This window comes from Miscanthus floridulus, unplaced genomic scaffold, assembly GCF_019320115.1.
Source record: "Miscanthus floridulus cultivar M001 unplaced genomic scaffold, ASM1932011v1 os_2356_3_4, whole genome shotgun sequence".
NCBI classification, from domain to species: Eukaryota; Viridiplantae; Streptophyta; class Magnoliopsida; order Poales; family Poaceae; genus Miscanthus; species Miscanthus floridulus.
Genome location: NW_027098258.1, coordinates 36,822 through 63,049, shown reverse-complemented (window position 1 = coordinate 63,049; position 26,228 = coordinate 36,822). Strand labels below are relative to the sequence as shown.

Sequence of the window (26,228 nt, the reverse complement as noted above, 5' to 3'; positions counted from 1 at the left end):
TTCACTGATCATTCACGATCGCCCGTTCTTATTACGAGAACATTGATCTGGCGACGATGAGCCAAGGCTTCGCGCCCGTCTATACCGACGCCGAGCTAGAGGACATCGAAAAGGAGGTGCCCCCCTGGCGCATGACCTTTCTACCAAGATAGAAGATGAAATCATCCCCTCGAGGGGTTAGTTTAGTCAGATAGGTTAGGCGGCATATTTGTAATAAGCGGACAAGTTTCAACCCTTTTGTTTCATTTAAACAAGCTTGTTCTTTTGTTTCGGTTGAACAAATTTATTCTTTCTCCCTTTTTATGTGTAAAAAGGGTTAATGCGTTTTGACCCTTCCTGTTGTTGAGACTATAGAGCTCGAGGTGTGGGCAAAAAACTCTGATCATGCTAGTAAGCAAGAGTGTCGTAGCCGTTGGGACGTAGGTTTCTTGCGGTCCGACCAGTTTTACTCAGCGTTCGTTTCCGCAAACCTTGCCTCTAGGTTTTTAATGTGAGAAAGGGTCAGACACGGTGAATATTTCAGAATGGATATATATTTACCCTTATCAGCCCCCGAGTGAGGCCCAACCCCTTGCCATTGCCGGGGTCAGGTTTCACTAAACATCGAGTAGACGATAGTGAAACTGGTAAGAGAAAGCATTTTTTGTGTCAGAAATGTTATTCTTAGTTTTTGTACGTACCCCTCCCTAGGACCCGAGCCATTATCCTGTGACCACGCATTTGGTCTCCTTGCGAGTCCAACTTCCCTTGAGCCCCCACGTGTTGTAGAGGTCCGGTCGAGGGGTCAGCTCATCCTTGTGATCGTCATCCCTCAAGCATTTTTTTTGATAAAATGGAGGGGCTGAGCCGTGCCACGTTTTTCCTCGATGGACAAAACATGGTGCTCGATGAGCTGTTAACGGGCTAGTCCGAGTGGGGCCTCGGCTTCCCATTCGTGGGGGTCTAGCATGGGTCAACTGGTGACCGACTCCAGATTCTCAGTGGCCAATCCATATAGTTCTCGGGTCCGTTCGACCGGTCCTAAGGGCTCGTTGCCTTTCTTTAAGGAAAAACCATAGACTGGGAACCGGCCAGGACTAGAACATGGGCTAGGATACCCGCAACGCTCGTGCACTCGGGTACTAGCCGCTAGTGGGCCCATCCCTTTCCACTCCTCACTCTAAGGGTGCCCCAGAGCGACTATGAACCTGTCGGAGGGCCAACCTTCGAACTCCTGAGCCTAAATGGGCCATAGGAGCATTTTCAGCTCCGTATCCCTCCTTACCTGTGACGGTTCTCACACCTGTCTACACCGATGCCGAGCTGGACAACATCGAGAAGGAGGTGGCCCCTCTGGCATATGACTTACCTACCGAGATAGAGGATGAGATCATCCCCCAAAAAATTAGTTAGGTTGATAAGTCAGGCGGCGAACTTGTAATAAGTGGACAAGCTGTTAAATTTTGTTATGGCCAAATAGATTTTTAGCTCTTCTCTCCTTTTTGTATAAAAATGTTAATGCATTCCGACCCTTTCTATCGTTAAGGCTATAAAGCTCGGGGTGCGGGTGAAAAAACTCTAATCACGCTGGTGAGTAAAAACGTCGTAGCCACTGGGGCGTAGGTTTCTTGTAGTCTGACCAGTTTTACTAAGCGTTCATTTCCGCAACCCTTGCTTCTAGATCTTAACGTGAGAAAGGGTCAGGCATAGAGAATGTCTACCAGATAGATATACTCTTTAATACATTCCGACTCCTTTCGTAGTTAAGGCTAAAAAGCTTGGGGTGCTGGCAAAAAACTCTGATCACGCTGGTGAGCAAAAACGCCATAGCCGCTGGAGCATAGGTTTCTTGCGGTCCGACTAGTTTCACTTAGCGTTTGTTTCCGCAACCCTTGCTTCTAGATCTTAACATGAGAAAGGGTCGGGATATGCTCTTATCAGCCCCCGAGTGAGGCCCGACCCCTTGCCATTGTAGGGGTTGGGTGTCACTAAAGATTGAGGAGTTGATAGCGAAACCGATAAGAGAAAGCATGCATAGATTAAGGGTAAAGGCGACGTAGCTGTTCGATGTTCTAGGCGTTGATGAAGACTTCATTGTCGATGGTCTTGAGCTTATAGGTGCCTGGTCGGAGCACCTCCGCGATGACGTATGGTCACTCCCACGGCGGAGAGAGCTTGTGGCGGTTCTTGTTGCTCTGGACGAGGCAGAGCATCAGGTCCCCGACGTTGAAGGCCCGACTCTGCACTCGATGGTTGTGGTATCGGCGCAATGCTTGCTGGTACTTGGCCGAGCGGAGGAGGGCAATGTCGTGCGCTTCATCGAGCTAGTCCATGGCATCCTCGAGGGACACCTTGGCTCCCTGTTCGTCATATGCCCTGACCCTCGACGCTCCATAATCAAGGTCGGTCAGGAGGATAGCCTCAGAACCATAGACCATGAAGAATGGCGTGTAGCCGGTGGCCTAGCTAGGGGTTGTCCTTAGGCTCCAGAGCACCGCGGGAAGCTCTACGACCCATCGTCTGCCAAACTTGTTCAACCGATTGAAGATCCTAGGCTTGAGGCCTTGTAGGACCATGTCATTCATGTGCTCGACCTACTCATTCGTGCAGGGGTGCGCCACGGTGGCCCAATCGACGTGGATGTGGTATTCGTCATAGAATCGGAGAAACTTTTTCCCTGTGAACTACGTGCTGTTGTCCATGGTAATGGAGTTTGGGAATCTAAAGCGATGGACGATGTCAAGGAAGAACAACACGGCTTGCTTGAACTTGATCACAGAGATCGGTGGGCCTCTATCCACTTTGTAAACTTGTCTACGGTGATAAGCAAGTACATATAGCCCCCGGGCGCCCTCTTGAGAGGTCTGACCAGATCGAGCCCCCACACCATGAACGACCACATAATGGGGATCGTTTGGAGTGCTTGGGCTAGCAGGTGGGTCTACCGAGCATAGTATTGACACCCTTCATAGGTGCGCACAATCTGTTCAGCGTCGGCTACTATGGTCGGCCAGTAGAAGCTTTGTCGGAACGCGTTTCTGACTAGGGTCCTAGGTGCAGCATGGTGCCTATAGACCCCACCATAGATATCACTCAACAACTACTTCCCTTGTTCGATGGGGATGCAGCACTGTAGGATCCCGGTGTGGCTTCGCCTATAGAGCTCGTCCTCAATAACGACAAAGGACTTGGCACGACGTGTGAGCTACCGAGCCTCCATTTTGTCTGTCGGCAGCACCTCATGGAAGAGGTAGTTGAGGTAAGGCATCCTCCAATCGCCTAGAGGGTCAGGCTCTGTCGCTAGATCCTCGTCAAGCTCCATGACTTTGGGGTCGGATGGAGCCACCGACTGGTTAGCCCTCGAGCCTAGGGCAGGTGGCCCATCACCGGTCTATTTCGGCTCCTTGTAGTGGACTGAGGGCATGTACTGATCGCTGGCGAAGACACCCATCGGCACCGGCTCTTGGCTGGATGCCATTTTTGCTAGCATGTCGGGCGCCTTGTTGAGATGCCTCGGGATATGATTGAGCTCGAGACCATCGAACTTGTCCTCTAGCTAGCAGAATTCTCGGCAATATGTAGCCATCTTGGCATTATGGCAGCTTGATTCCTTCATGACTTGGTCGATGACCAGCTGGGAGTCACCCTAGACATCAAGCCATTGGATACCCAACTCGATGCTGATGCGCAGGCTATTGATGAGTGCCTCATACTCGGACACATTGTTGGAGGAGGGGAAATGAATGCGAATCATGTACCTCATGCGTACCCTAAGGGGTGAAACAAAGACCAACCCCACATCGACACCTTTCTTCATTAGTGATCCATCGAAGTATATCGTCTAGTACTCTTGGTCGACGACTGCTGGTGGCATTTGGACCTCGATCCACTCTACAATGAAATCAGCCAGTACTAGGGACTTGATGGCCATCCAAGGGGCATATGAAATGCCTTGACCCATCAGCTCGAGTGCCCACTTCATGATTCTTCCTGTGGCATCCTAGTTTTGGATGAACTCATCGAGAGGGAAGGATGTCATGACCATCACCGGATGCAACTCAAAGTAGTGACGCAATTTCCTCTTGGCGATAAGGACGGCATACAGGAGTTTCTAGATTTGAGGGTAGCAGGTCTTGGAATCGGACAAGACCTCGCTAATGAAGTACATGGGACGCTGCACTTTGAGGGCGTGTCCCTCTTCTTCTCGCTCTACCACCAGGGTGGTGCTGACCACTTGCATGGTGGCCACAATGTAGAGCAAAAGCGGTTCCCCATCGGTTGGGGGCACCAGGATTGGGGCCTTCATCAGGAGCTGCTTAACCTTGTCAAGTACCTCCTGGGGCCTTGGGCGTCCATTCAAAGCAGTTGGCCTTCTTTAGAAGCCGATAGAGGGGAGACCTTGTTCGTCGAGGCCTAAAGTGGCTGAGCATGATGAGGCACCCTATAACTCGCTATACCCCCTTTATGTTCTAGATCAGGCCCATCCTCATGATGACTGAGATCTTCTCTGGGTTGGTTTTGATGTCGTGCTTGGAGATGATAAAACCCAGTAGCATACTCCTTGGGACCCAAAAAATGCACTTCTCGAGGTTGAGTTTGATACCGTTTGCTCGGAGTTTTGTGAAGGTATGCTCTAGGTCGACTATGACCTGGTCAGTTAGTTTGGATTTAACCACGATATCGTTGACGTAGGCCTCAACGGTCCACCCAATGAGATCCCCAAAACACTTGAGCATGCAGTGTTGGTACATAGCCCCACATTCTTTAGGCCGAACGATATTGTGACATAGTAGAATGATCCAAATGGGGTGATGAAAGATGTCGCAAGTTGGTCGGACTCTTTTATCATGATTTTATGGTACCCGGAGTATGCATCATGGAAGCAAAGGGTTTCGCACCCTGAGGTCGAGTTGACTACTTGGTCTATGCGTGGCAAAGGAAACAGATCATTTGGACACGCTTTGTTGAGACCCGTGTAGTCAACACACATTCTCTATTTCCCACTCTTTTTATTGTACAAGAATGGGATTGGCTAACCACTCGAGGTGGTATACTTCCTTGATGAACCTAGCCGCCAAAAGTTTCACAATCTCCTCACCGATGGCCCTACATTTCTCCTCATCGAACTGACTTAGGCGCTGCTTCACCTCCTTGGAGCCTGGCCTAATCTTTAAGGCGTGCTCGATAACTTCTCTCAGAATGCCTGGCATATTCGAGGGTCTCCACGTAAAGATGTCTCTATTGGCGTGGAGAAAGTCAGCGAGTGCACTTTCCTATTTGAAGTAAAGCATGGTGCTGATGCGCACCACTTTGTCCTTAGAGCCACTAGGGTCTATAAGGACCTCCTTAGCGCCCTCTATAGGCTCAAAAGACCCGGTCGATCGCTTGGTGTTGGGCGCTTCTTTGATGAACTCCTCCCTAATGCCCACAAGCTCTTTGGAGGTGACAATTGCCATGGCGTGTTCGCAGCACTTGACCTCACACTCATAGGTGCACTAGAAGGAGGTGCTGATGGTGATGACTATGCATGGACCTAGCATCTTCAACTTTAGATAGGTGTAGTTGGGGACGGCCATGAACTTCGTGTAGAATAGACGTCCCAGGATGGTGGGGTAGGTCCCATGGAACCCGACCACCTTGAAGGTAAGGGTCTCCATCCTATAATTGGTTGGATTCCCGAAGGTGACGGGCAGATCAATCTACCCAAGTGGCACAGCCTACTTTCTAGGCATGATGCCATGGAAAGGCGCCCCGGTCGGCCGGATGCGCGATCGGTCGATGTCCATGGCATCGAGCATTTTAGCGTACATGATGTTGAGGCCACTATCTCCATCCATAAGCACCTTGGTGAGCTATTTCATGTCGATGATTAGGTCAACCATGAGCGGGTATCTTCCTGACTATGGGACGCTTTCTGGGTGGTCGGTCTGATCAAAGGTTATGGCGGACTCCGACTATCGGAAGAAGGAAGGCATGGCTGGCTTGGACGTATAGACCTCGCGGCATGCAAGCTTCTGGCGGCGCTTGGAGTCGAAGGTTGCCGACCCTCTAAAGATCATGAGGTAGCCATCCAGCATCAGAAATCTACCATCCTTCCCCTCTGCATTATCTGTGGCCGGCTTGGGCTCCTTCCTATGCTCCCCCTTGTTGGAGCCTCCAGACAAGAACTGCTTCATGAGGATACAATCCTTGTATAGGTGCTTGATGGGGAAACCATGGTTTGGGCATGGCCCTTCGAGCAGCTTCTCGAGGTGGTTCGGGGCACCATTGGTGGGCTTCTGACCCCCCTTATGGTTGGCAGTGGCCACGAGCGAGACCTCGCACCGCTGCTTATTCTTCTTCTCATTGGGACAGTTGGGGGTGCATTCATTGGTGTCCTTATCCCGCTTTGCCTTGCCCTTAGGGTGGTCAAAAATCACCCCGACCGCCTCCTCGCCCGAGGCATGGCTGGCGGCAATGTCAACAAGCTCCTTGGTGGTTCACAGGCCCTTACGTCCTAGCTTGTGAACCTAGGACTCGCAGGTGGTCCCAGACAGGAAAGCTCCTATGACGTCGGCATCGGCGATGTCGGGCAGCTCGTTGCACTATTGGGAGAAGCGCCGGATGTACCCATAAAGAGTTTCCCTAGACTTCTGTCGATAGTTTTTGAGATCCCATGGGTTCCTAGGATACACGTATGTGCCCTAGAAATTTCCCACAAAGATCTCTTTTAGGTCTGTCTAACTTTGGATTCAGTTGGATGGAAGGTGTTCCAACCACGTTCGCGCCGAATCGGCCAGAAACAATGGAAGGTTACGGATAATGAAATTGTCACTATCCACTCCACCAGCTTGGCAAGTAAGCCAATAATCCTTGAGCCACGGTCCGGGGTTTGTTTCCCTGGAGTATTTTGGGATGTTGGTCGGTAATCGGTACCACGGTGGGAAGACGACGTTGAGGATGTGTTGGCTAAAGGCCTGAGGTCCTAGCAAGTCAGGGCTCGAGCTTTGGTCCTCGCCACTATCGTAGCGTCTACCACGATGAGGGTGGTAGTCGTGGCTAGCCTCCTCCCTCTCATCACCATGGTGAAAGCTCTAGTTTGGTTTTGGTGAATTGATGAAACCCTAAGTGCTAACCTAGTTCATCAAGTGATCATGAGATAGGTAGCACACTTCAAGTAGAGAAGCAAATGAAGATCATAACATGACAATGGTGATAGCATGGAGATGATCAAGGGCTTAAACTTGAAGAGAAGAAAGAGAAAAACAAAAAAACTCAGGGCAAAGGTATAAACCATAGGAGCTATTTTGTTTTGGTGATCAAGACACTTAGAGAGTGTGATCACATTTAGGTTTGATAGCCGTACTATTAAGAGGGGTGAAACTCGTATCGGAATGCGGTTATCAAAGTGCCACTAGATGCTCTAACTTATTGCATATGCATTTAGGATATAGTGGAGTGCTAACACCCTTGATAACATTTGTGAAAATATGCTAACACATGTGCACAAGGTGTTTGTAGGGTTGAGATGGGTTTGGGTCCCTCCTCCCTCCTGCCGAGCTAGCTCGGCGGGATTCGGCGCTTTTGGAAAAATGAAATGTCTATTTTCTATTGCGCCGGATGCAAAATTCTTGGTGGTTGGCACATTGGAGCAAGGGTGAAGAAGTTAGAGTTGAAATGGAGTTGATCAAATTGATGTTGGCGTCGGTCTACTGATTGGACGCTGGGTCACTCAGCGACCGGACGCTGAAAGGCTGCGTCCGGTCGAGCTGTCAGACGGCACAGTAGGCTAGGGTTGAGCACCGGACGCTAGCTGCGTCCGGTCAAGGTGGACCGGACGTGTCCGGTCGGAAAAACATGCCTCGGGGAGCTTACTAGAAATGATCGGACGCTGGGGCTTCAGTGTCCGGTCAGTTTTGACCGGAGCGTTCGGTCAGCGTCATAACCGTTGGAATCTGACGAACAACGTTTGAAGGCGATGACACGTGGCGTCCATCGGGCGATCGGACGCTGGGGGCCAGCGTCCGGTCAGTATGACCAGAGCGTCCGGTCAGAGCGCGTTTTGCCCAGTGAAGGGGTATAATGGCTCTATTTGATTGGGGCTCTATTTATAGCCCCATGGCCGGCTGTGGCTTAGATCTTTGGCCATTTTTATTGACATAGCAACCTTGTGAGCTAAGCCAAAGGACTCCCACTCATCTACATCATTGATTCATCATCATAGTTAGATTGGGAGTGATCCAAGTGCATTGCTTGAGTGATTGCATCTAGAGGCACTTAGTGATCGTGGTTCACTGCGGATTTCGCTTGTTACTCTTGGTGGTTGCCGCCACCTAGACGGCTTGGAGCGGCGAGGATCGTCGAGCGGAGGTGGTGATTGTCTCCGGCTCCGATCGTGGTGATTGTGAGGGGTTCTTGACCTTTCCCCGGCGGAGCGCCAAAAGGTACTCTAGTGGATTGCTCGTGGCTTGTGTGATCCTCATCTTGTGTTGGTTGTGCGGCACCCTATTGAGGGTTTGGCGTGTGAAGCCAATTAGCGCGTGAATCTCCAAGTGAGTGAATCGCCACAACGAGGACTAGCTTGCCGGCAAGCAAGTGAACCTCGGTAAAAATCATTGTCTTCATCATTGATTCCGAGGTGATTGGTCATCATTGTTATTCATCTTCGTGATTGATTGGTTCATTCATCTACACGGCGGTATAACCCTCTTAATCACTCTCTTTACTTTACCGCAAACTAGTTGACAAGCTCTTTAGTGTAGCTAGTTGTGAGAGCTTGCATGCTTGGTTGGTGTGGCTCTTTAGTTAGCCTTTGAGAGCACACTAACATAGGGTAGTGTCATTGATCTTGTGTGAATTGACACTATCTAAACTAGAATTGTGGTAGGTGGCTTGCATTTAGAGTAGGCTAGCGCAACACTCGCTTCGTCTCATAATTGTCTAACCATTTGGTTAAGTGTTGTTGTAGAAATTTTTATTAGGCTATTCACCCTCCCTCTAGCCATTAGGACCTTTCACATGGGCACGCCTACGGGCATCAAGGGTGTTGCGTGCGTCACGATAGAGGCTGAGACGCTCATGCACTGGGGCCGTGGCGCATGGCTTGCCACCTCGCTATGCCTAGTGGACTAACATGTCCCTACTAGGTCGCTCTGAGGGCGCACGCTGGCTGGCATCGAGCTCGCGTTGTCGGGACAGTGAGCTCTTGGCCTGCTACGCTGCCGCATGCTCGAGTAGCATGCAAATCTCACGATGGCCCGACGATCCTCAGGTGTCGTGGGCCCCAAAAGCCCCCGGAGTAAGGTCGCCACGACAGCGATGTTTTGGCTTGCCCGGGTGAAGTGTGGGAGGGCTTCGTCATCCGTGATGATCCTCTAGTTCACGTCGCGGGCCATGACACGTGTACGCCCACCGTCTCCATGGCGCTCGATCTCTCGCTCAAGCTTCGTGTGTTCATGCTTGAGCTAGAGTCGCGCTTCTTCGAGCTCTTGGTGCCGCACCCTCAGCTGCTGTACCCATAGGCGAGGTGGATCCTCTGTATCCCCCTCGACCTCGTTGTCGAGGTCGTTTGTTGGGGTAGCCCTCCCCCATGGATGCTTTCGATGTATCCCTCGGGGGTACCTGCCATGAAATATTCTCACAAGGGATGATGGCTCCCTCTGCTGGAGTCAGAGTCAGAGGGTGATTCCAATTCTCCTACGACAAGGTCGTGGAAAGATTCCGTGATGTATTCAGTCATTCCCACGAACTCATCGTTCATAGGGGATGGGGGCCTGTGCTACACCACAAGGTGGCCAACGGTCTATGCTTCATTGCACAGACCGAACGGGAGCACTGTCAGGGCGCTCCGGATGAGGTATTCTGGGGAGAGCGGCTCTCCTTCTAGCAAGCTACGTCATGACGCTGGCAAACAAGAAGGTGAGGCAGCACAGGTCCTCCCAGGATGGTCGGGGTCCTAGGAAGGCATCGAGCTAGCGCTCTAGCCTCCGGTAATCGAAGCTGAGGAGCTAGTCGCTCCTGAGGGCGTGGGCCTTCGGTGCGTGTAGCTATAGCTCCTCAAGCGTCTTGGAGATCGCATCGAGGCCAGCAGAGTGGAAAGGTTGGACGATAGCGGGAACCTATGCTACCTCTCCCTCCATCATAGCGATGAAGTCCAGGTTCCTGAAGCGCACGTGCGCGCCCGGGACCCAGCTAACGCCGTGACTAGCCATCCGAGGCCTGATGTGGACATCGAGACGCGCAAAAAGCCCCTACCTGGCACACCAACTATCGGTGTTTTTGGACCACCTATGGGTAAATTTATATTTGTGTGTCTGGCTCGGATGGTGTGCTCGGAGGACACAGGGGTTTATACTGGTTCGGGCGGAACGTCCCTATGTCCAGTTCGTGACATCTAACGTGTCCATCGAGGGCGTGGCTAGAGATAGCGTGCGCACGATCTTTGGAGGGAGGTGACGTGACTAGGTGAAGCGGGCACATGAACCTAGGTGGATGGTTCGCCTTCTTGCCCCGCTCCATCCTATAAATAGCGGCCTCCCCCTTTACGTTTCTACACACTAAAACCACAGCCTTACCTTCTCTGTTTCTCTGCCGCCACTATTCGGATTTGCCGTGCTTGCTAATCCGCCGCCAGAGCCCTAGATCTGTAGCTTGCACTTCTTCACCGCCGCCTTTGCTTCTCCGCAGCTGCCTCCATCTTCCATGGATTCGTGGTACCACTCCGATGTTACCCATGCACGCATGGAGGGCCTTGTCAAGCGTGATCTTCTCCACAGGAGGACCGATGCGGTGGAGTGGTTTGTGCTCGGCCATGAGGATGCGCTGGCCCCGCCCGACGGCTATGTCATCTCCTTCGTGCCCTTCCATGAACGCAGACTCATGGTTCCTCCCCACCTGTTCTTCTAGGGTCTACAACACCACTATCAGATTGAGCTACAGCACTTGAACCCCAACGGGATCTAGCACATCACAACCTTTATCGTGATGTGCTAGGGATACCTGGGGATCGAGCCCCACTTCGAGCTATGGAGATATTTCTTCTCCATCTTCTTGATCGAGAAGAAGGAGAGAGGCCAAGAGACCCCGGTGCCGATGGGATGCGTGGGCACCCACCTCTGGGGGTAGCGGGCAGCCGAGTACATGCCTTGCTAGCTCTCTAGATCCAACAAGGGGTGTCACTCGCATTGGTTCTACCTGAAGAACAACCTTGTCGCTCCCTTGCCGTTCTTCTCTGGGCGCCTGGTCGAAGAGGTACCACCGTCATGGCCATGGGGGCCACCCATCAAGGAGAAGAAGAGGATGCACGACCTCCTCGAGGCCATCATGTTCCTGAAGATCCATGGCCTCCGCGGGGCGACGTCATTAGGGGTATCACGCGAGGAGGGTGGCGTCGTTGATGGTGCGTGTCCTCCCGCTGTACGGGATGACGCCCGACGCGTAGCTCATCGGGATGATGCTTGCCCAGAGGCTGCTCTATGACAGTGAGGTCGTGCAGCACATCAAGGAGGCCATGGGGGAGGGCAACGCCGTGTTCCCAATCCTAGGGCATCACGTGATGTGGTTGGACACGGGCTTTATCGAGCTACCAACGAGGTTAGTCTTTCGGGACTCTATCACGCCGCTGCCAGAGCACATGGTCATGAGGGTAGCGAACTGTGCCGTGGATGAACAAAGGAAGAAGAAGGACGACGAGGAGAAGAAACAGCGGTCAAAGTAGCGAGCGAAGCTGCAGCGAGGGAAGCGGCATCAAGGTTCATCGGGAGAAGAGAAGGAAGAAGAAGAGGAGAAGGAGGAGGATGACGGCTCTGGGTCGCCCATCATGTGAGATGATCTGGCTGTCGGGGATAAGGACCCACCATCACCGTAGGTGGGGCCCTTCTTGTGGCATGCCATGGGGCAAGAGGGGGAGGACGCGCCCCCAGAGCTAGCAGAATCAAACCGCCCCGCCCCGTCCGGACCTTCGACGATGGCCTCGAAATCGACGGAATCAGGTCGTCTCGCCTTGTCTGGGCCTTCGACGGTAGCCCCAGAGCCGACGGAATCAGCCGTGTGCTCGTGACGTGCTCTTGTGTCTAGACCCCCCGTATCTCCCCTTTTCATGGGGTGCCCTGCTTCCCCTTTTATAGGCGAAGGTAAAGCGTGGGTTATAAAGGAGAAAAAGGAGAAGAACGAGAGAGAGAAGAAGGCTTCCAGGGTTGCTGGGTCCTTCTCCTTCATGCGGGTCCCACCGATCCTGTAGATGTCAACAGGGATGGTTCCATGTCGTGGCCTTATCAGTCACTGACGCCATACGCAGGCGTCATCTGCCGGTCATGGTGTTCTACTCCGTCTCGATGGACGACGTGGTGAACTGACGCGCCTGTCGGCGTCCATACGAGGATTGGGCAGAACAGCACCGGCACGCCCGATACTGTTCTTGATATGAATCCTTAGCTATGGCCCGTCATGGCCACAGGTTATATCGAGGCGTGCCGACCTCTTCTCTGGCATCAGAGTTTTGACCTAGGCCCATACGCTTGGATCTGGAGTGGTTGGCAGCGGTATAGGTCTCCGTCGGACAAGACGGAATCCGTGTCCTCGAGGTCGGGTGAGACGGAGCCCGCGACCTTGGGCGAGACGAAAACCGCGTCCAAGGGGTCGGGCGAGACGGAGCCCGCACCCAAAGGGTCGGGCGAGACGGAGCCCGCGTCCTCGAGGTCGGGCAAGATGGAGCTCGTGGCCTCAAGGTCAGAAGAGACGGAGCCCGTGGTCTTGGGCGAGACGGAACCCGCGTAATTAGGGTCGGGGGAGATGGAGCCCACACCCAAGGGGTCGGGCGAGACGGAGCCCGCGACCTCGAGGTCGGACGAGACGGAGCCCACGGCCTTGGGGTCGGGCGAGACCTTTTAATATGTCTCGAGCCATCCGGGGAAGTCAGCGTGGACGCTAACTTTCTTGCTTTGGGTATCCCTAATATCGATACCCGAGACATAATAATTATCAAACAAAATAAAAGAACAAAAAAAGAAATAAAAGATGGTATTATAAACATTAAACTGTTTTCAAGCAATAGAATGAAGTGGAAAATTGAATAAATCTTGGTTATAACATATTAAAATAAAAACATTTTTGTCTCGTGATATGTTTGATGATAATTAGAAGGAGCAGACGTGTCCTAATTTAATAACTCATTGCATAAGCTGTAACTAATTTATCAGTTTAGTCTATTAGTACTAATTAGGATATGTTTTTTTTTTGAGGAGAGGTCCAAAATCCTACAGATCAATAAGGTGATGTGACAGGTACTGGGAACACGATTCAAAGGTGTACCCAATAACCATGACATCAGTAAAGGAAGTAAATTAAATATACTTCCTCATTCCTTAAATATATTTTGTTTTAGTTTTTCGAGAAATAATTTTGATTAAATAATTTTATAAAATTTTAATATTTATGATACATAATTAATATTATTAGAAATATCTTTGAATCTAATTTTTTAATAAATTTATTTAAAGATATAAATATTACACATATTTTATATAAATTGAGTTAAATTTATAGCACTTACAGCAACGACGGCAGTTATTTTGGGACCGGGTGAGTATGTGGTACAGTGCAGTGTACTGTTGCTTGTTTAATATAGCGCCTACCAGTGCAGTGGTATGTAGTACTCTACTACTCCATAGGGTAGTACACTTGACTGGTTAAAAATGTAAGGGTAGTACACTTGAGTGGTTAAAAAATGCAGGTCATGTAGAAGGTGGCATGCTACTCGTCGAGGGGATACAACATGTCAAATGCACCTAAAGCCTAAAGGAGGTCATGAGGTGAACACCTCCTCCGACCTACGGCGAGACCCCAGCGGCGGCGCGCCTGGCGCATCTGTTCGCGGGACGCCGGTTCGAGCGACGGAGGGACGAGCGAGGAAGAGAACAGCCTCGCCGAAGGGGTCTTTTTTCTGTTGGGCTATGGGCTTCTCTTCAGCTCTTCTTGCCTTCTCGGTGTGGGAGCGTGGGCCGTCGGGTGGGCGTGTGGCCCATCAGGGCATCAGGCATCACCGCGACACCGCGTCGTCCCTCGACGGCTCGACCCTCGCCCAGGCACTGCGCGGCCTTCGTGACTTCGTCCTTCGCTGGCTGCAGGGCTGAACGCCTAAACCCTAGGTCCCTACTCCGCCGCCGCCTCCCACCGCCGCCGCGCCGCCACCCACCGCCGGTGCGCCCCTGCCCAGCGCCGCCGCCGCACTGTGCACAGTGCTACAGTGGTGTGCCGGCCGTCGTTCGCCATGGTCTCTGGTCTGCCCCACCTAAAATTCTAGGTGAGCTCCGCCACTGGCGCCATGCCACCGCGAAAGCGCCCGGCGCCGCCGCCGGAGGAGCCCTCCCCTTCCTCGAAGCCTCAACCTGACGCACAGCCGTCCGAACCCTCCAAACCCTCCCCCGATTCCGAGCAGCCGACCATCTCGGCGACGATCCTCGCCCAACTGCCCTCCCAGGAGCGCCTGGCATACAAGCTCATCTTCGAGGCGGGCAACAAGGGCATGTGGATGCTGGACATCCGCAAGAAGTTGTTGATGGGCCCCAACATCGCCACCAAGGTCGTGCGCACCCTCGTTACGCAGGGGCTCATCAAGGAGGTCAGCGATGTGCGCCACCGCAGCAGGAAGATCTTCATGGCCACCGACTTCCAGCCCTCCGTCGAGATCACCGGCGGCACCTGGTACCACAACGGCCGCCTGGACACTGACGCCGTAACCACTGCGCGCCGCTACTGCCAAGCGCAGGTCGAGAGGCTCGGTGCCGCAACCGCGCAGATGATCCACCACGGCATTCTGAAGGACGATCCGAGGGCCGGGTACACTATCGACAAGATCAGGGATATCATCAAGACCATGGTTCTCGACAAGGTCCTCGAGGAGGTCAAGAGCACCGGCACAGGGGAGTTCACGACCGTCAGGGCCGGCACAATGTGCTACCGGCTGGTGACTGGGGCTCCGCAGGGAGGGATGATGGAGGGAATTCCTTGTGGGGTTTGCCCCAGGATTGATGAGTGCTCGCCGGAGGGGATCATCTCACCGAGCACCTGCGTTTACTACAAGAAGTGGCTGCAGATGGACTTCTAGGCGGTGAGCCCTCTTCTGCTGTACCTGTGTATCACGATGGAGTGTTGGAGTCCATTTGAGAATTCAGTTTGACATTGAACAGTAAACAGTCCACAATGATTGTTCACCAGGTTTGCATCTCAGTGCTCGCTCATGGGACACTTTGGTCAAGTTTACTAGCTCTCAGTCCCCCTTTAGGATGTTCAAAGACCAACAAGAGATATGGTCCTTCAATCTGAGTCCTTGATTGTCTTTCCATCAATATTCGGGGACACAACATTCTCATGCATTGTGAATTTGTGATCTAACATCCAAATCTGTTTGTACAAAACATGTTAGTCACAACTGCATGGTTGTTATTAACCACTGAAACGCACCACTTATCTTGTTTATTGCTTGACTGATTTTTGTATTGTTGATTGAATTCCCCATGCTTGGTCTTTTGCCTATCTGAAGAAAATCTATTAAAACCTTGAATCTATATTTTCTGCAACCATCCATCCATTATTTTCCATACCAGGTGGAAGCCCATGATTTCCATAAACTGGTGTTAATTGTTCAGTTGCCAGTGGGATCCTAAACCTTGATATTGATTGTATTTCACTTGGTACAAAAACAAAATTTGGGGTAACTTGAAGTGGGTACTATGTACTTCAGGCTTCTCAAATAGTTTCGTGTTTTCTTTTTTGCCGTTTGATTTTTTTTTAATTTTAAGCAAATTATGCATAACAACTGACCATAGCTGGCTGGCTTGCTGTAAGTGTTCATGCACTGAGTGTCATAGCAAGATCTGGCAAGGATTGTTAAATTAGTTTTTCATGTATGTGATAGAAATCATGGTACTGGAATTGCATCCAATTGCACTTTGCATGTGAAATCTGAGTACCAAATATGGCTCCCCTTCTGTCTGTGGCGAGGTGACAGCAACCGGTTGTTTTGTTACCACCACGGACAAGCTAATGTCAATCCTCTCCGCCGGTAGGATTTTGAGAAAAAGTGTATCGGACATTTCGGAATTGGTGTTATGTGAGTTAGACTTTGCTTTATTGGTTCTGGGTAATTTTATTATTTTCAAATTGGTAAATATTTTCCCATTTCTCCATACTTTCACCATAATAAACAAGCAAAACAAGCATGCATTCGGGCTGATTCCTGGCTAATATTGTATGGTCTTTCCTCCATGATCTTTTGCTCATGGCATTACTAGCAGGCAAGCAGCTTTATAAGATTCACATGGTTGTGCTTTTTCAAACACCTTGTGCACATAATCATAGTGTACCATTTTTGGGGGAAAGGATGATCTGGTCCCATGTCGTTATTGCTATGAAAATGTACCTTCTCCTTTAGTTTTTTTTTTCTTTGGATTATTTTCTGATGATGAAAATGAATTATGTCCTGCTCAACCTCATAGCATGTATGGAATTATGTTCTCATTTCGATACACATCGAGCCTGCTTGTTGTGTCAGGACTGAAGCTAGTGAAATAGCATAAATATTTAGGACTCCTTACTCATAATTTAACTGTTCTACTTGCAGATCTCCCAGATTGGCACCTCAGGTATCTCAGGTTCCTATGTTGAGCTAAGGGCATGATGGGAAGTCTGCTGATCAGAACCATGGAAATCATTGATGAGCTGAGGAAGACTGTAGATCAGAATATGTCTTTCTGCATTTTCCTTTCCCCTTTGTAGTTACCGTGGCAATAACAATGAGATCATCAAACAGCTGTGCATTTTAAGTAACTCGAGATACTCCCGTCTTTGTGTCTGTAATAAGAACGTGTTTCATGTGCGTGAAACTTGTCAATTCTGTTAATTTTTGGCATGCGCCTGACTTCTTGTTCAACTGGCGTGAATTGTATACTTAGTTCATGAAGCACTGATCATATGTCTTCGCTCGCAACTCAACTTCCTTCAGCATTGCAGAAATACAGTGACCTGTCATTTTTTTATGCAAGGGTTTAACCATCTATGTGATTGCTATTTACTAACTAGTGGATTATAGCATGTTAAATCATCACTAAGATACAAAATGTGTTATATATAATTAAAATGATGTGAAAAATGAGATTTAATGTTTACTTATTGTTATAATAATCTGAGTTTCATTAGACCTTTTGTTTAAATCCCAAGATCCACAATAAATGTTAGATGTAATAAAGGATTAATTCTGCATAGAAAACTAAATAAATATTGATTCAGCTAAAATATATCTACTTGTTATGAGGTTGAGAAAGGTGAAAAAACGAGCCATACCGAGTGGCAATGAACACGGGCTCGTCAGGCTCGTCAGATCAGACCACGACGACATGCGTGGTGCATATAAGGGAGACAGCTAGGCTATAGATATAGATTGTATGCCATATGTAAAAAAAAATCGCTCATTTAGGTTCAGATATAGATTTAACTTACTCCGTCCTAAAATAGTGTGTTATTACTTCTAAAATGCATTTTTATGTGGTGCCCATGTTCATATTTGGCAAAGCTTATTAAAATAATTTAAGAAAATCCTTAATTGGGTTTAATCTATGAGCACATGTCATTTGAGTGTTCTTTTAAGTTTGTTAAAAAATTTCTAGAATGTATTTTATTACAAAACAGAGGGAGAATGTCATAATTGTTTGGGAGATTATTTGTTAATTGACAAGGAGCCTTCTCACAGTAATAGGACAGGTGGCATATAAATGGAGACGGCTAACAAGTGGCCTGAAATTATTTGCTACGGTTTATAAAACCCTGAAAAAGAAAAGCTCACTGATTTCTATTTTACACAGTAATGTATCACCAGTACTGGTACAAGTATACAACATTGGCCAGCTGGTATTTTGCTTACAGCTATAACATGAGGGGGCACAGGCTAAACTTGCATCTCATGGGCCGAAGCAATCCAAGAGGAACGCGTGACACGAGCAGTAATCTTCAAGCGGTTGGTCTGCAAACAAATAGCAACATTTTGGTTTTATCTGAGCCATCATCGGCCAGCTACATGAACTTCTCTAACTTAGTCACTGATGGAGCTCATGATGTTTGAGGCAATGGCGATGCTGCTCGTGACCACTGCCAGAAAGATCATCGTTGCCGCCAATGCCTTGTCCTCGCACTTCGCTATTCCATGAACATCCCTGCAGAAAAATCGAGTGTTAGATTCTATAAGCTAACATAGCATCTTTGTTTTTCAAATCAGGGTAACAGTAGTTCATATAGCACAACTTCTAACTAAGGAGTAGTTCATACACTTCAGGTTTTGATTGCTATGTATATGTGAGAATGTGGAGTAGGACAACGTAGCTTTGGCACAGTTTTGGCATATTGGCGCTATACCCTATACATATACACCACCTGGCTGTCCACTTGGAGTACATTTTCAAGAATTTCCTCGAACATGAATATGATGCCCTTTCTGATCATATTGACCTTGCTACGGGCAAACAGGTTTGATTTTACGAAATCAATTGCCTGATATTATTTTTAGTCACACAACAAATAAAAACATGCTGCCTTACTATCTTATGTATTGTCTCAGAAAAATCAGTTCTGGCTCATATGTTTGCAATACTTGTTGCTTACCATTACTTTCTTGCTTATTGCATCATGCGGAAAATGACCGATTGCGCCTCTGAACATTAAACTCGACATCAATTAGGTCAGTTATACCAGCTTATTTTTTATTTAATATTTTAATAATAACCGCTCCAAAAAATTCAGATGGCTGGCGTGACCAAATAACGCTGTCGCGTCATATGCGTTGGCGCGACAAAATGTGTCACGTTGGACAACATTTTCGACGTGGAAAACCTTGTCGCGCCACTTCCGCTGGCGTGATAGTTTTCATATAGAAATCATCTTCATCTGACAAGACTGAATTGTCACGCCACCGGGAGTGGCACGACAAGGTTTTCTATGTCGAAAATGTCGTCCGACGTGGCACATCTTGTCGCGCCAACGCATGTGGCGTGACATCGTTATTTGGTCGCGTCAGCCCCACTAGCACGACCAAAAGGGTCAGATGCGCAAAAATTTTTAGAAACGATTATTTTTAAAATATTAAAAAAAAGATTAAAAATAAATCCGAGCCCGCAGCCGAGTTCTTCTTCCCCTGTTTGGTATCAGTGCGGGCGGAGTGGGCGCGGCGCAGTCTGGTGCTGTTGCCACCTGGCCCACTGGCCGTTTGGTTGGAATTGGATCATGATCTTCACAATGTCATTTTGCCCGGCGTACGAGTTGAGTGGATTCCAGTTGGTTCATAAACGTGATGCCAATCATGACGTCAGGCATGACAATTTGGTGTCACCTTTTACTGATTTTCCTCCGTCCCAACTCCCAATGATTGATACTCTAGACAGGGGCCTGTTCGCTGGTTGGTTTCTGGGCTAGTTTAGGCTGACTGATGCTGGTTTGTTGTGAGAGAAAAACACTGTTGGCTGACTAGTTTGGGTTGGCTGGAACCAATAAGCGAACAGGCTCAGGTTTTTCTATGGATATTTTTATGTGTTTATGATGAAGCGGCAGTTTGGCTCTGCATAGCAGTTGTATGTCGCCCTGTCCGTTTAAATTTATCATTTTTCTCTTAAAATAAAACAACATCAATCTATTTATCAGCAGCAGAAACCAGACGTTGGCATTCTCGTAGGATTACATTGCTGGCATATAGGAGTACTTTTACTACTGTCTACTGGTTATGGTGGTAGTAGTACCGGCTAGCGGCTGCATCTGCGTTTGCGTCTTTGCTGAAGCAGGGTTTAGAGGACAGACTGAAAGTACAGACTACAGAGTGCATAAAAAGCTTCCAGTTGACTACTAGTCGCTTTCCAAAATTGTTCAAGTCGTCAGTGACAGGTACGGAGCAACTGCTGCTCGGAGTCTTCGGAAGCACAGTGCAATTGGCAAGGGACGTTGCAGGTGGTGCAGATCACCGGATTTTCTAACGATAACGTTGCATTCATTTGGCGCAAAGTGTGGGAAAGTCGGCAAGAAACACCGCAAGCCAATCAGCATCAGCTTCTTCCAAGTTTCAGCGCGGCTTTGCGCAAGTTGCAGCTCGTCAAGCGAAACAGTAGCGCCTATGCGGATGCCGATCTCATCCAAATGCTTGCACTGCTCCAGTATGTTTCGTCTTCTGTGTCCTCTGGGACTGGGGAGTTTGGGTCTATCCAATGTGAGCAGCAGAGCATGTTCTAAAGCGGAGACCATTTGTAGTGGCAAGCAACCTACACGTCCAAACTGACTTTATTTCAGGGGCAAAAAATAATCGTAAAAGAGGTGTCTGGTCACATTCCAGCACCCAAAACCTGAAAAATTATCCCACTAAGGCGGCGTTCGATTACGCCATTCCTGGCCGTTCTTGGCTAGGAATAGTTCCCGCTCTATAGAAAATATTGAAAGAAACCGCATGCCAGGAATCGTTCTGGTCAGGATTTGTGGTAACCGAACAAGGCCTAAAGGAATGAGTTCTTAAAACATCAGAGTTCCTCAAATTTACAGTCTGGCTAATCGAAACGCAGATCAGTTCCAGAATCATCAGAATCACAACTCATCGTTTACTGAGGAGCTGTCGCCCATGAGCTCATCAAGGGAGAATTCATCCTCTTCAATGACCTCTCCATCTTTGCCGTCCCACGGCTCGGACGCGACTACTGTAGGTGCATCGTTCAGAGGAAGATTTCCCTTTCCACCACGCCCTGCTTCCTTCACAAACTCGCTGCACGAGATAACTTTCCGTTAATCATCTGTCTAATCACGTGAAACAAGCGAAGGTATAATAATCAATAAGACAAGAGGGCTTACATGATTTCGTCGCGCTGGAAGGCACTGCGGAGTGGAGCGTATGCACCTTTCTTCACGTTGAGAGCTACCATGGCGGGATAGCCGTAGCCGCCCACTCCAACCTGGTTCTCGAGATTAGCTTGCTTGCCAGCAGCTGTCCAGACAAAACTGCAAGGCAAACCGGCTCAGGATGTGTAGTTCAAAAGAAAGGGAGTTTTTAAGACAAATGAGTGCATGACATGCTTTTGTTCAGGCCAACTAAACATACAACACTTGTCGTTGCAGTATCCGTGTACAGTTTATGGTTTGAAATATCAACACTAAAATTTTGTTCAAGCAAGGTTACTCAGTATCTTGTTTTAACTCTATATCTTAGCATTTAAAATACATACACGCCTGTTACTGTTGAATGCCAATATCAATGTTTCTTTTTTGGAATGCCACTAAAGGAAACTACTGTGTCAGTTAAAAACTGACTTTTTTTCCTTTCTTTGAAAGTGAACAAGCCAGACACATTTTGTTAAGGTCTGCAATTAGTTAAGCTGACACTTGCCTGTATGGACTCTTTTTAAACTTCTCAGCAACAGAGAGCAAGAGCTCAAGGTACTTGTTTCTTCCTTCTGCCTTTGAATCAAGGATGTCTGGAAGGAATGATACAAAACAAATGGCAGCAGAAGCGCACTTCTCTTCCATGACATCCTGCAGAAGCAAAATCGTCTCCTCAAATATCAATGGTGGGCTAAACGATCGTCAGATTTTTGTAGGTACCATGAAGGTTTAGCCTTACCAGGCCAGTCAACTCAGAAACTTCAGCTGGACCAGAGTTGGCTTCCAACTGCTCCAATGCAAAGGACTCAATGGCAGATGCAACTCTAGCCCCCTGGTAGGGGAATGGGCTCTCCTTATCAGCACCAAACACCAAAATAGTTGGAAAACCTTCCACCTTGTACTTGCTCATCAAGGACTGCAAAATAGGAGAGTAATCGTTAATTATTAACAATAATCTGCACTGTGGCAATTCCGTAATTGGGAAAGAAGAGAAAAGAGGCCAGTCTGCCAGAAAAAGCAACCATGCTTCTAAAAGGTGAAGATTCAACCTTCTAAACTGTACTCATACACTGCCTGAACTTATGCCAACATAAATTTAGAAGCTAAAAATCATGTCTCTCGACATCTTTGGAAAGTGTCATTCCAAACAAGTGGATGGGATGTGAGCCCAATCAAATGGCTTATGGATTATGTGAGATCCCAATCAAATGGTGTATAGCTTTTGAATAGAAGCTTGGACAATGTGCTAGCAGACTACAATATTTGTCAAAGTTGCAATTGTGGCCCTAAGGCTCTAAAACTCAGGTTATATTGCTACAAAAATGTGCATGCCTTCAAAATTTTCAAATCCTTCATTGAAGTCCTGGTGATCACCAAAACGGCAAGAACTCAGCAGGAACTTAAAACTAAGAATTTATAGCTTTATAGCCATTGTTCACTAGCAAGCAGCTTGAGAATAAATTGGAAGTTTTGATAAGAGATTAATAAATGTGGGCAATACATTGAAAAATGCAACCTAGACTACTGGCAGTGATTATTCCCACAAAGACTAAAATGTAGGGTTATGGGAAAGGTCATTACCAAAAGAAGACATAAGCTCAAAGAACAATAAACACACACCTTTTCAGCATCACAATCAACATGGCCTAGCTTCACTTGGCCCTTCAAGTTTCTTTGCAGCCTTTTTCCATTCAGGTGCCAATTTCTTGCAGTGCCCACACCTGAACAGAAGTATATGTCAAACTTTCTGAAGCCCCCACAATAAATGAAGAGTATTGTAGAACATACAATGGCAATGGAAAAACAACAGGATAAATAAACATAAAATTAAGGAGAATGCCCTAGAATACTCTTAGTAAGAGATTACTTAATTTTACACAACTTACTGTGACCTTTTTTTTCTCCTCTATTTGAGAAACTGATAGCAAAGAATGTACAATAACCCAAGTTATATGACAAACATTACGTGTACAGCAAGCTTCATACCATGGCGCAAAGAATTCCACAATCCAAAGGTCCTTGCTTTTGACAACGAGTTCATCGAAGTTATGTGAATTTAATTCTACTGATGCACTTGGTTCACTTTTCTCACTTGAACCTCCAGATGTCTTGCCATTTGACCCTGCTGGTGCCTTACCACTCAGCCTATCTCTAAGAAGGGACTTGACCTGTGAATAGCAGAACACGCACAGAATTAGAGCAATGCATTCACTGCCTCAATGCCTACTAGGCTACTAGAGAAGAACTTCATATGTTTGAGGCATTGGTTAGGACAGCCATTTGTTTAAAATGACATAAAGAGCACAATCAAGAATTTACCCACGAAATTATTTTCATCCAATAGAAAGATATCAGTTGCTTTCATAGCACGCTAAGATCCAAAGTCATTCTTATGAGTTACTGAAATCAAATGGTTTGCGAAAAGCATAGACTGCCTTAAGAAGGGCCTCGACCTGTGAACAGCAGAACACATAGAGAACTAGAGGAATGCATTGACTGCCTCAATGCCTACTAGACGAGAGCTTTGAATGTTCAAGGCATTCATTAGGTCAGTCATTTGTTTAATATAAGACGTAAACAGCGCAATCAAGAACTCAACCACAAAATACTTTCAGCCTAAATATATAGCAGTTGTTTTCGTAGTACGCTAAGATCCAAAGTAATTCTTATAAGCCACTGAAGCTAAATGGTTTCCGAAAAGTATACTGCCTGGGCTTTGCACAAAGCATGAAATGTGTTCAGTAAAAAGGGACAGCAAAAGCATAATTGCATAAGTCATACCTATGACCTAGTATATACTAAAAGTGACTGAAATATATCCAATGAACAAATAGAGGAAAAATAAAGGCCATCTAAGTAGCATATGATGCAACAAACCTGTGACAGAGCAAACTCTACGATTGGCTTTACATCTCTTGCTCCTTGATAATCAACTGGAGGTTTACCAGGGGAAAACACCTTAATAGTGGGAAATCCCCTGATTCCATATTCCTACAAAAAAAAAATGCATTCAGAATCAACTAAACTGATAGCATTGCAAGCACAGATCTATGAAAATTATGCAAGTCAGATCAAATTTGTGGTTGTCACTTTCACACTACATGAGTCCATAGGACTATTTGGGGAAGTGAAATAGAAAACTTATCAAACCCATAGTATAAAAAGAAAGAATTAGTTTCAATCATATTGTTCACCCTAAGTTTGCCTGTCTTCTTTGTTGTCCCACAGGGATGATAACTTATTGCAGCTGACATTAATTTGTTATTATGACTATTTCATTGTATGTATGTTTTAGAGTCACATTAGCAATAAGTTATCGTCAAAACAATAACAAAATTCTTAAATATATGCACTAAAGAATATAAAATTCTAGCCAATGCAAAATTTTCATCAGATTTATCAACAAATTGCCAATTCAACATGCAAGTTCATAACTAACAGTAACTCAAAAGTCAAAACCACTCACAAACTGCTAATTTATAATAGCTTAACTAAAGGAACCTATACATAAAGTTTGCTATACAGAAGGTGGTTTGATTAATAGTAATGGAACATGGATTTTACCCCTCCATCCCTCTTAAAATAACTTTCTGTGCAGAATCGCCATATTTCGCTCTCTTACTTGTCATACAACAGTTCCGTATGCATAACAAATATGGCATGTGTTCTAACTTATGCACGGTGCTAAAACTTTAACCAAATACTGAAAAAATAATTTAGATGCACTAAATACCAATAAATTTACCATTCCTAGACCTAAACCACCAAATAAGTGTGGCACTGCACTGCTGAAGATCAGAACAAATTAATAAAACCTGTCCCCATCCCCGGTTTAGCATCTGTATATGGAATCCAAGTATTTGTGTGACACTGCACATTAGTCTAGGTCTAGGGAATTATCACCTAATGCGACCAAACTACCGTACAATCGCAGCAAGTGATGCCGAGATCACTCCATTGAACATTCAGGCCAACTCGGACGCCCGTGGACGAATTACAGGGAAACAAGAGGGTGAATGAGGAGGCACGCTCACCTGCGCGAGCGCCTGGTGCGCATCGGCATCGAGCGCTGCGACCGTGGCGACGCCCTTGAGCACGCCGGCAGCCTTCTCCCAGGCCGGCGCCAGCTGCTTGCAGTGCCCACACCACGGCGCGAAGAACTCAACCAGCACCACGCCGTTCGAGTTCAGCACCTGCGCCAAAGGAGAAAGGCGGCACACTGCTCAGAGAGAACCTAAAATGGAGACGCCGATCTGTTGGCTGAGGGGCAGTGGGAGTCAGGTGAGACCTTCGATTTGAAGTTGTTGGGGTTGAGCTGGAGGACGGGGGAGCCGGCGGAGTAGAGTGCGGCGGCCGGGGAGGCGGCCGCTGCCACTAGGAGGAGCGCCGCGACGACGGCGGGACGCATGGCGGAGCCGCGAAGCTTCTGGAAGCGGGGGAGGGGGAGGAATCAAACGGCAGTGACGACTAGGGATCGCTGATCGGGTTTGGCCGTGGTGCTGCGATTTAAGCCTGCATCCTCGCGAAGAGACGGACGCGTGTGCGGACCAATCGATGCCCTCCACGTATGGGGTTTGTCCACGTCGGAGTGGTTTCTCTTGCTTGGCGCGAGGGCATTGGACCATTGGTGCGGAGTGCGGCCTTGGAGCATCTTTGTTGGAGTCTGCACAAATTATGGTCCGAAAGGCCTTTTTTCTTTTGAGAATATATGGTCCCAAAGGCCTTTTGAAAGAAAGGACTAAAAGAACACATCATGGGCCGGATTGAGCTAAATTACCAGAGAGATCGGCAGTCTCAGCCCAGTAATAGGATCCAAAGTCACGAAATGATCCAAAGCATGTACTTTGTCACAAATATATTACTCCCTTTTCTAAAAAAACAAATATATTACTCATTCCGTCTCAAAAAAAATCTAGCTTTGAAACTGAATAAGCGTTTGTTCAGATTCAAAACTAGAATTACATTCTTTTTGCGACTTTTTTTTTTACTAAAACCCACTTAATAAACTTTTAAAACATTACTACTTATACACTATAGACATATTTATGTGTTGCAATAGGATATATTTATTCAACGATCATCATCTGCACGGGCAGAGCATGAATTATACATAATAGGGCCGGCCGAAAAGAGCCAATTATAAAAAGTGAGCGCAGCTCAACTGGTTAGGTTTCTCATGGTGATTGTCTGGGTTAATTCACTCGTTCTACCCGATTATAACTCAATGACATGCGCTACTGCCTCCGCTGCTAAAGCATTCGTCATTCGCCTTGGTGATACCTAAACTAGGGTCACTTGACAAAACGAGCAACGAAGCCCAAACAACAACCTGGTCCACATCCTATAGTCGAAGCAACCGCATTAGGGATACTTCCCAA

The 26,228-nt window shown here is 47.6% G+C and overlaps 1 protein-coding gene and 1 pseudogene across 2 annotated transcripts; one reads left to right on the top strand and one right to left on the bottom strand.

Moving 5' to 3' along the window:
* The first annotated feature begins 14,012 nt into the window (after nt 1–14,012).
* Nucleotides 14,013–16,885, top strand: LOC136534862 (uncharacterized). Of its 2 annotated transcripts, none has more exons than XR_010778825.1 (2): nt 14,013–15,171; nt 16,577–16,885. XR_010778825.1 is itself a non-coding variant. In XM_066527224.1 (2 exons), exon 1 carries the CDS (start codon nt 14,279–14,281, stop codon nt 15,059–15,061), a length of 783 nt encoding a protein of 260 aa, XP_066383321.1. In that variant the 5' UTR covers nt 14,014–14,278; the 3' UTR covers nt 15,062–15,064; nt 16,577–16,885. The 2 variants fall into 2 exon arrangements, 1 of the variants encoding a protein (XP_066383321.1); XM_066527224.1 differs by having other exon boundaries at nt 14,014–15,064.
* Nucleotides 16,886–20,453: 3,568 nt separating this feature from the next.
* On the bottom strand, nt 20,454–25,343 carry LOC136534864 (protein disulfide isomerase-like 2-3; annotated as a pseudogene).
* Between the last annotated feature and the right edge of the window lie 885 nt (nt 25,344–26,228).